We start from the raw sequence: 10,747 nt of genomic DNA, 5'->3' as shown, positions 1-10,747 counted from the left end.
GAAGATGGCCACCGGTGATGGGTTCCCCCTCCGGCAGGATGCCGGAACGGGCTCCCGAGAGGTTTTTGGTGGCTACTGATACGTCTCCAACGTATCTATTATTTTTGATTGTTCCATGATATTATATTACCCCTTTTGGATGTTTATGGGCTTTATTTTACACATTTATATCATTTTTGGGACTAACCTACTAACCGGAGGCCCGGCCCATATTGCTGTTTTTTTGCCTATTTCAGTATTTCGAAGAAAAAGAATATCAAACGGAGTCCAAACGGAATGAAACCTTCGAGAGCGTGATTTTTGGAACGAACGTGATCCGGAGAGCTTGGAGTGCAAGTCAAGAAGCACCCGAGGCCCCCACGAGATAGGAGGCCGCCCCCCCTGTCTCGTGGGCCCCTCGGGCGGCCACCGACGTACTTCTTCCTCCTATATATACCTACGTACCCCGAAAACATCCAGGAGCACCACGAAACACAATTTCCACTGCCGTAACCTTCTGTATCCGCGAGATCTTATCTTGGGGCCTTCGTCGGCACTCTGCCGGAGGGGGAATCGACCATGGAGGGCCTCTACATCAATATCCTTGCCCCTCCGATGAGTTGTGAGTAGTTTACCACAGACCTACGGGTCCATAGTTATTAGCTAGATGGCTTCTTCTCTCTTTTTGGATCTCAATACAATGTTCTCCCCCTCTCTTGTGGAGATCTATTCGATGTAAACTCTTTTTGCGGTGTGTTTGTCGAGATCCGATGAATTGTGGGTTTATGATCAAGTTTATATATGAATAATATTTGAATCTTCTCTAAATTCTTTTATGTATGATCGAGTTATCTTTGCAAGTCTCTTCGAATTATCAGTTTGGTTTGGCCTACTAGATTGATCTTTCTTGCCATGGGAGAAGTGCTTAGCTTTGGGTTCAATCTTGCGGTGTCCTTACCCAGTGACAGAAAGGGTTGCAAGGCACATATTGTATTGTTGCCATCGAGGATAACAAGATGGATTTTATATCATATTGCTTGAGTTTATCCCTCTACATCATGTCATCTTGCTTAATGCGTTACTCTGTTCTTATGAACTTAATACTCTAGATGCAGGCAGGAGTCGGTCGATGTGTGGAGTAATAGTAGTAGATGCAGGTAGGAGTCGGTCTACTTGTTATGGACGTGATGCCTATATACATGATCATGCCTAGATAATCTCATAACTATGCGCTTTTCTATCAATTGCTCGACAGTAATTTGTTCACCCACCGTAATACTTATGCTATCTTGAGAGAAGCCTCTAGTGAAACCTATGGCCCCCGGGTCTATCTCTTATCATATTTGCTTTCAATCTACTTTTATTTGCATCTTTACTTTTTGCGTCTATATTATAAAAATACCAAAAATATATTTACCTTATCATACTATCTTTATTAGATCTCACTTTCGCAAGTGGCCGTGAAGGGATTGACAACCCCTTTATTGCGTTGGTTGCGAGTTCTCAGTTTGTTTGTGTAGGTGCGTGGGACTTTTGAGGAGCCTCCTACTGGATTGATACCTTGGTTCTCAAAACTGAGGGAAATACTTATGCTACACTTGCTGCATCACCCTCTCCTCTTCGAGGAAAACCAACGCAAGCTCAAGACGTAGCACTACAGAGGCTTGCGGCGGTGGAACTCCCGATCTATTTTCCTCCGATGTTTTTAGGGTAAATGGGAATATATAGGCGAAAGAAGTCGGTCGGGGGACCCTTGAGGGGCCTACGAGACAGGGGGCACGCCCAGGGGGGTGGGCGCGCCCCCCACCCTCGTGGCCACCTCGAAGCTTCCTTTACTTCAACTCCAAGTCTCCTGGATCATATCCGTTCCAAAAATCACGCTCCCGAAGGTTTCATTCCATTTGGATTCCGTTTGATATTCCTTTTCTTCGAAATACTGAAATAGGCAAGAAAACAACAATATGGGCTGGGCCTCCGGTTAGTAGGTTAGTCCCAAAAGTAATATAAAAGTGTATAATAAAGCCCATAAACATTCAAAACAGATAATAAAATAGCATGAATGCTTCATAAATTATAGATACGTTGGAGACGTATCAGTATACCTTGTGCAAGAGATTACAATGGGGGAGATCTGTTTGCTTCGGAGAGTCTAGTTCTACGGAAGTAATAATGGGCATGAGAGCCCCTTACGGTTTTACATGGAGGTATATCTAACCTGGTCCCAGTCATGCAGATTTGGGGTTCAAGATGGTATCTAGATATTTATCCAATCCTTCGGGCTCCTTCATATTGCCAGCTCTTTGGTGGGCCTTCCAAGCCCCCTGGCAGGCCTACTGCCAGCCTCCCCTTCGAACGACCACTCCCGATGTTTCACATCATCAACTACCGAGGTCGAGGAGGTGGACGCCCAAACAATGAAGATGAATGCTTTGAGGTCGTGCACCTACAAGACTGAAGAAGATCTTGCTTTGTGCGATGCTTGGATGAACATCTCTCTTGATGCCATAGTCGAACCTGATCAAATAAAGGAAACATTTTGGAAAAGCATTGAGGAGTACTATGTGAGCCATGCATGTGTCCATTACCTCCACCGGCACAACCAGTTCTCCCACTTACTGTTGGAGTGTCATCCAAGATCAATTCAACCGGTGGTCCGGTTGCATTGATCAAGTGAACCTAGCACCACCGAGTGGAGTGCCCATGAACGATTATGAGCCCATCATCTAAGATTTACAAGCAAAGGAACAATAGGGGTGGCAACAAGGGATTCAACTTACATCATTGTTACAAGGCTCTTGTGGGAAATGAGAAGTGGGAAAAAGGAACTATGAAACAACACTGATGAGGGCAAGAATTGGCATATCGCCAGTCAACCATGACTTGTTAGAGAAATCCTCTAGTCCTCAAATGCTCCGGATGGAGCAAATGCAAAGGAGAGAAAGATGGATGGAAGTGTTGGAGCATACAAAGAAGAGTTCGTTGGAATGGTGGAGATGAAGATGGCATTGGCGGCTAAACGGGAGGAAGGGAACATGACTCAGTTCTACGAGCTCAAGATGATGGAGGATAAGAGGTGGAAGGCAAAGGCGACGGCCAATGAAAGAAATGTGCAAGCAAAAGAAAGAAGGCTTGCAATTGCTGGAATTTTTGTCTATTTGGGCCTAGCCCAATAGCAGTTTCAGAAATTTCTAATAAATCCTAGAGGCCCACGCAGCCCATTCGTGCAAGGCAAGAGGTGGAACTAAAGTTTAGTCTCACATTGCTAGTTTAGAGGGAGTTGGACCTCTTTATAAGGGAGGCTCCTTCCCCACTTGTATGAGCATGAGAACAAGAGGGATATCCACGCGCGCTCCTCCTCCGCCGCCCGCCACGCCGCGCCGTGGGTTGCGGAAACGAGCCGATGTCTAAATTTTTGCGATGGTGGAGTTTGAATGCGAACGGTGCAGCCCTGCCCTCTCGCCTCCTTCTCTTGCGTCTATAAAAGGGAGGTCGCTCCTCTCAGAGAAACGCACCAGAACTTCTTCTTCCTCTCGCCACCGGTTCCTGAGCACCGCGCTGCTGCTACGATCTTCCCCATTCCGGCTTGCGGCGTGCACCGCAGGTCGGGACAGTAGGCCTCCGAAACCGCACTTTTTGAGTCATGTACGGGAGAAGGGTGATAAGGTTTTTGGGGAGCGCTCTGCGCGACTACTAACTTCTTCGTCACGGACGCCCCGGACTCCAACGACTACTTCCCCGATGTCGACAACCTCCTCGACGACATGGAGGACACCGACCCCAAGTCCAGTGCCTCTGCTCCTACTGCTGTCCCGTACGTGTTAGTATCTTTCCTGTTAGAAGTCCTGCAATAGTTCCTTCTTCTAGTGTTTGCCCTAGACGTGTTAGGCTCTACTTCAGATATGCATCTTGTTCTACTGTCTGCTCTAGAGATGATCGGTTCTAGCTCATATATGCAGATATTATTTACCTTCTCTTTGTCAAATCGCATGGCTTGTTTTATCACTGCTATACTAGTCATGCTTTATCTAGTATTTCTGTTAATAAAATCATTCGGTAAATTGCTCATATTTCCAACAGCAATTAAGGAGCAAAGACTTGCAATGAAGGCCGATGAGAAAATGAGCAAGAGGAAGGTTGAGGAGCACTGCCTTGAATTGGAGGTTGAGGAACAAGGGAACAAGAAGGCGACCCATGAGCGTGCTATCATGTTCATGGATCCCAAGCAAAATGCACGAGAGGGAGAGAAAATACTGGGAACTCACTCGTGGTGATATCTTGGCAAAGTCATTTGGTGGTGGCAGAGGTGGTGATGGTGGTGACATTATTGGTAGTGGTGGTGCCAATGGTGATGGTGCGAGTGCATGATTCATTTTCGGTTGATGATTGCTTTTCATCCATCATGTGCTATGTGATTATTTTTTGACTGAACTTGTTGCATTCGGTGTCTTTTGGCTCGTTTGGCTCAAATCTATATTTATATACTTTATACTTATCTATATTAACATATTATATTATATTATACTTACTACATAGTGTACCAGGTTTGAAATTTTGAATCCTAAGCCTGAGAAGCAATTTGAGCCATTGATGAGGGTCAATCCTACGGTTCAGGTCGAAGGGGTTCGCGTCTATAGTACGAGTGTGTCATCTCACTTCATTCAGGAAAATTCCCGACCTTCCCGAGGCATTCCGTACATGCAAGTTCTTGCGTAGGGCAACATTGTCCGGCCACGGACGTGCGACGGCCGCTGCGCCATACCTTCCTTTCCTCCCCATCTATCTCTGTCTATTTTAGTAGTCGATTAGATTGGCAAATTAAGGGAGAGAGCGTGGTGATGTTGAGGACAAAGCTGATTAAGGGGAGCACCTCCACGGTCAAGTAGTTTTGAGACTGGGACCGCGATGATGTTAAGTCGCTTTGTGATTAGAGTGTAACATTAGCTTCAAATGTATTTTTTGGTGTGTATGTTTTCTCCTATGTAGTGTTTGCAAAAGAAAAAAAAAATCAATCTCCTATGAGTACAATTTTTTGTGGGTCACAATGATGCAAAGGCCGGGGTCCAACCTTTTTATATTTAAAATAACTATATAGGCGTTCTCTTCTAGGAACAAAGGTAGCTACACGCTTTCTTTACGCGTTGCTAAACAACGCGCATCAGAACCCATTGTAGATTGATTAATAAAATTACGATAACTATCACAGGAGCTTTACATACAAACAAAACAAGACATTTCGAAATACTGAAATAGGCAAGAAAACAACAATATGGGCTGGGCCTCCGGTTAGTAGGTTAGTCCCAAAAGTAATATAAAAGTGTATAATAAAGCCCATAAACATTCAAAACAGATAATAAAATAGCATGAATGCTTCATAAATTATAGATACGTTGGAGACGTATCAGTATACCTTGTGCAAGAGATTACAATGGGGGAGATCTGTTTGCTTCGGAGAGTCTAGTTCTACGGAAGTAATAATGGGCATGAGAGCCCCTTACGGTTTTACATGGAGGTATATCTAACCTGGTCCCAGTCATGCAGATTTGGGGTTCAAGATGGTATCTAGATATTTATCCAATCCTTCGGGCTCCTTCATATTGCCAGCTCTTTGGTGGGCCTTCCAAGCCCCCTGGCAGGCCTACTGCCAGCCTCCCCTTCGAACGACCACTCCCGATGTTTCACATCATCAACTACCGAGGTCGAGGAGGTGGACGCCCAAACAATGAAGATGAATGCTTTGAGGTCGTGCACCTACAAGACTGAAGAAGATCTTGCTTTGTGCGATGCTTGGATGAACATCTCTCTTGATGCCATAGTCGAACCTGATCAAATAAAGGAAACATTTTGGAAAAGCATTGAGGAGTACTATGTGAGCCATGCATGTGTCCATTACCTCCACCGGCACAACCAGTTCTCCCACTTACTGTTGGAGTGTCATCCAAGATCAATTCAACCGGTGGTCCGGTTGCATTGATCAAGTGAACCTAGCACCACCGAGTGGAGTGCCCATGAACGATTATGAGCCCATCATCTAAGATTTACAAGCAAAGGAACAATAGGGGTGGCAACAAGGGATTCAACTTACATCATTGTTACAAGGCTCTTGTGGGAAATGAGAAGTGGGAAAAAGGAACTATGAAACAACACTGATGAGGGCAAGAATTGGCATATCGCCAGTCAACCATGACTTGTTAGAGAAATCCTCTAGTCCTCAAATGCTCCGGATGGAGCAAATGCAAAGGAGAGAAAGATGGATGGAAGTGTTGGAGCATACAAAGAAGAGTTCGTTGGAATGGTGGAGATGAAGATGGCATTGGCGGCTAAACGGGAGGAAGGGAACATGACTCAGTTCTACGAGCTCAAGATGATGGAGGATAAGAGGTGGAAGGCAAAGGCGACGGCCAATGAAAGAAATGTGCAAGCAAAAGAAAGAAGGCTTGCAATTGCTGGAATTTTTGTCTATTTGGGCCTAGCCCAATAGCAGTTTCAGAAATTTCTAATAAATCCTAGAGGCCCACGCAGCCCATTCGTGCAAGGCAAGAGGTGGAACTAAAGTTTAGTCTCACATTGCTAGTTTAGAGGGAGTTGGACCTCTTTATAAGGGAGGCTCCTTCCCCACTTGTATGAGCATGAGAACAAGAGGGATATCCACGCGCGCTCCTCCTCCGCCGCCTGCCACGCCGCGCCGCGGGTTGCGGGAACGAGCCGATGTCTAAATTTTTGCGATGGTGGAGTTTGAATGCGAACGGTGCAGCCCTGCCCTCTCGCCTCCTTCTCTTGCGTCTATAAAAGGGAGGTCGCTCCTCTCAGAGAAACGCACCAGAACTTCTTCTTCCTCTCGCCACCGGTTCCTGAGCACCGCGCTGCTGCTACGATCTTCCCCATTCCGGCTTGCGGCGTGCACCGCAGGTCGGGACAGTAGGCCTCCGAAACCGCACTTTTTGAGTCATGTACGGGAGAAGGGTGATAAGGTTTTTGGGGAGCGCTCTGCGCGACTACTAACTTCTTCGTCACGGACGCCCCGGACTCCAACGACTACTTCCCCGATGTCGACAACCTCCTCGACGACATGGAGGACACCGACCCCAAGTCCAGTGCCTCTGCTCCTACTGCTGTCCCGTACGTGTTAGTATCTTTCCTGTTAGAAGTCCTGCAATAGTTCCTTCTTCTAGTGTTTGCCCTAGACGTGTTAGGCTCTACTTCAGATATGCATCTTGTTCTACTGTCTGCTCTAGAGATGATCGGTTCTAGCTCATATATGCAGATATTATTTACCTTCTCTTTGTCAAATCGCATGGCTTGTTTTATCACTGCTATACTAGTCATGCTTTATCTAGTATTTCTGTTAATAAAATCATTCGGTAAATTGCTCATATTTCCAACAGCAATTAAGGAGCAAAGACTTGCAATGAAGGCCGATGAGAAAATGAGCAAGAGGAAGGTTGAGGAGCACTGCCTTGAATTGGAGGTTGAGGAACAAGGGAACAAGAAGGCGACCCATGAGCGTGCTATCATGTTCATGGATCCCAAGCAAAATGCACGAGAGGGAGAGAAAATACTGGGAACTCACTCGTGGTGATATCTTGGCAAAGTCATTTGGTGGTGGCAGAGGTGGTGATGGTGGTGACATTATTGGTAGTGGTGGTGCCAATGGTGATGGTGCGAGTGCATGATTCATTTTCGGTTGATGATTGCTTTTCATCCATCATGTGCTATGTGATTATTTTTTGACTGAACTTGTTGCATTCGGTGTCTTTTGGCTCGTTTGGCTCAAATCTATATTTATATACTTTATACTTATCTATATTAACATATTATATTATATTATACTTACTACATAGTGTACCAGGTTTGAAATTTTGAATCCTAAGCCTGAGAAGCAATTTGAGCCATTGATGAGGGTCAATCCTACGGTTCAGGTCGAAGGGGTTCGCGTCTATAGTACGAGTGTGTCATCTCACTTCATTCAGGAAAATTCCCGACCTTCCCGAGGCATTCCGTACATGCAAGTTCTTGCGTAGGGCAACATTGTCCGGCCACGGACGTGCGACGGCCGCTGCGCCATACCTTCCTTTCCTCCCCATCTATCTCTGTCTATTTTAGTAGTCGATTAGATTGGCAAATTAAGGGAGAGAGCGTGGTGATGTTGAGGACAAAGCTGATTAAGGGGAGCACCTCCACGGTCAAGTAGTTTTGAGACTGGGACCGCGATGATGTTAAGTCGCTTTGTGATTAGAGTGTAACATTAGCTTCAAATGTATTTTTTGGTGTGTATGTTTTCTCCTATGTAGTGTTTGCAAAAGAAAAAAAAAATCAATCTCCTATGAGTACAATTTTTTGTGGGTCACAATGATGCAAAGGCCGGGGTCCAACCTTTTTATATTTAAAATAACTATATAGGCGTTCTCTTCTAGGAACAAAGGTAGCTACACGCTTTCTTTACGCGTTGCTAAACAACGTGCATCAGAACCCATTGTAGATTGATTAATAAAATTACGATAACTATCACAGGAGCTTTACATACAAACAAAACAAGACATTTCGAAATACTGAAATAGGCAAGAAAACAACAATATGGGCTGGGCCTCCGGTTAGTAGGTTAGTCCCAAAAGTAATATAAAAGTGTATAATAAAGCCCATAAACATTCAAAACAGATAATAAAATAGCATGAATGCTTCATAAATTATAGATACGTTGGAGACGTATCAGTATACCTTGTGCAAGAGATTACAATGGGGGAGATCTGTTTGCTTCGGAGAGTCTAGTTCTACGGAAGTAATAATGGGCATGAGAGCCCCTTACGGTTTTACATGGAGGTATATCTAACCTGGTCCCAGTCATGCAGATTTGGGGTTCAAGATGGTATCTAGATATTTATCCAATCCTTCGGGCTCCAAGATGGAAAGGCTTTGGAGCCTGTAGCCGGCTCTGCCGTCAGCATCAAATCCCCGTAACCGGAGCTATTGTTTAATTCCGTGGCCTGGCTGGTGCTATCGGTTCGAACTCCTGACGACAATTCGCTTGGGTCGCTTGAGAGCACTTTCAGGTCCCAACCGGAACTTTGTTGGCCTTGCTTCTCCCATGGCTGTTCAACAAGCAACAGAAATGTGAGCCAACCATAGTTCTGAAGCAAGTCAGAGGGCATCATGAAGACACTCTAAAAGTTATACTCATCATCAAATTGATTAGCCTATAATTTCAAGTGCAAACCTTGGGCTTGGGTGCCATACTGGGTTTCGAGATTGGCTGATCAGGGTTTGGTGGCTCATCATTAATATCCTATATCACAAAACAATAGGGTTACAGAGTCCTCTTGCTGAAGCAATAATACTAGGGAGACAAATAGAAATTTAGAATACCTGGATATCATCTGGCCGCTCTCCCCTCTGTATCATTTCCATGACCTGTCAAGTGTTAAGTCCAATATGACAGTTTAGAGACAACTTCCGGTTCATATTCAGACTGAACTAAGTTGCTCATATGCTAGCATGAGTTTGTAAGAAAAAAATTGACGCTCAAGATAGCGAACCTCCATATATGATTTTGGGTGCCGGGGCACCACAGGGGTTACAGTTTCAGGATCAGGACTTCCTACAAAATTAAAGTAGGAATGTCAGAAAAAAGAATGTTTTGAACTTTTGATGAAGCCATTTAGAGCAGTGCTGAACTGAAGATACAACTGAAAGGGGAAGTTGATATGGAACCCCCATTTACTTATACAGAAAAACAAACCGAAAAGCTATCAATAATCTTGACAGGATCCACGGTGACATCAAATTAGAACTAAACCCGGAGGCCTTAGAATCACTAGTAAACTGACTGTTCTCACATACCTTGAGATTCACACATATTTGAGTTTGTAGAGTTTGAAGGTGGGCTCTGCAAATTACAAAAGTGACGTTAATGAAAACAGCAAGTTGAGAATAACCAGGGACAAGTAGATGGTGAAAGAAAAAAAACTTACAAGTAAACGACGAAATGCTTCTTCAATTTCGTCCACGGTGAGCCCTTTATTTTCCAGGAAGGAACGCCTCTGGACATCGGAAGATGCCACGACTTTGGGGTGACTCAGAAAACTAATGGCACTCTGGACCAGTTCCTCCCTCACCGGTTCAGAGGTCACAACAGCCGCTTCTCCTTTCATCTCCTCCTGCTCTTTCGTGTCTTGCGAAGTAGTACTCCCATGAGCAGCAGCTTCTGAGCTACCTAAAGTGAGGGCAAACTTAGTTTCAATACTCAGCTTGATTTCTCCGCCGATCATGATGAAACACCGGCAGAGGCAAAAATGTATACGGTAATGTGGCAGCACACACAGTGTACGACGGTCACTCGGAATATTACGAGGGTATCTACGCACAAGAATGAATGCTAACCTAAGTTAGTCTGCGCGCCAGTTTGAACAGGGATGTCTGAACGAAATCATGAATTGTTCTGAACAATACTGAATAGTTCAAAACGATTAGACTAATCAGGTGGATGCATGGGCAACCAGACCAGCAGAAGCCGATAGCCAGAGCCATGGCGCCCCCTGCTCTGTCGCCACAGATCGATCGTACCAACCTAACACTACCATAGTAGCCCCGTCACTGGTCTGTCGCCGGCTCGCCGCAGCAACGAGAACTCGGAGGATCAATGGACGAATTAGTACTACCATGAGCAGCTTCTGAGCTGACCAAGCAGCCAGTGCGAATTCTAGCTGCGGCGGCATGCCAGCACTCAGCAGCAACCGGCGGCGGAACCAAGCGAGACAGAGATGGAGAGGGAGAGGGG

General features: G+C 45.2%; 1 protein-coding gene across 3 annotated transcripts in view; it reads right to left on the bottom strand.

Moving 5' to 3' along the window:
• Window positions 1-5,325: 5,325 nt before the first annotated feature.
• Window positions 5,326-10,747, bottom strand: part of LOC123069456 (peroxisomal membrane protein PEX14) — a 5,675-nt gene continuing 253 nt past the window's right edge. The window contains exons 2-8 of one of the 3 annotated variants that reach the window (XM_044492329.1): window positions 9,942-10,183; window positions 9,811-9,856; window positions 9,507-9,568; window positions 9,337-9,381; window positions 9,188-9,256; window positions 8,844-9,062; window positions 5,326-5,538 (exon numbers count right to left, since the gene is read on the bottom strand). In XM_044492329.1, the coding sequence (XP_044348264.1) occupies window positions 8,844-9,062; window positions 9,188-9,256; window positions 9,337-9,381; window positions 9,507-9,568; window positions 9,811-9,856; window positions 9,942-10,183 (683 nt within the window). In that variant the 3' untranslated portion in view covers window positions 5,326-5,538. Of the gene's footprint in view, window positions 5,539-8,630; window positions 9,063-9,187; window positions 9,257-9,336; window positions 9,382-9,506; window positions 9,569-9,810; window positions 9,857-9,941; window positions 10,184-10,747 lie in introns of those variants that run through there. The other 2 variants (XM_044492321.1, XM_044492332.1) reach the window with 2 other exon arrangements.

This window comes from Triticum aestivum, chromosome 1A, assembly GCF_018294505.1.
Source record: "Triticum aestivum cultivar Chinese Spring chromosome 1A, IWGSC CS RefSeq v2.1, whole genome shotgun sequence".
Classification (NCBI taxonomy): Eukaryota; Viridiplantae; Streptophyta; class Magnoliopsida; order Poales; family Poaceae; genus Triticum; species Triticum aestivum.
This window is presented reverse-complemented; position numbering and strand designations above follow the sequence as displayed.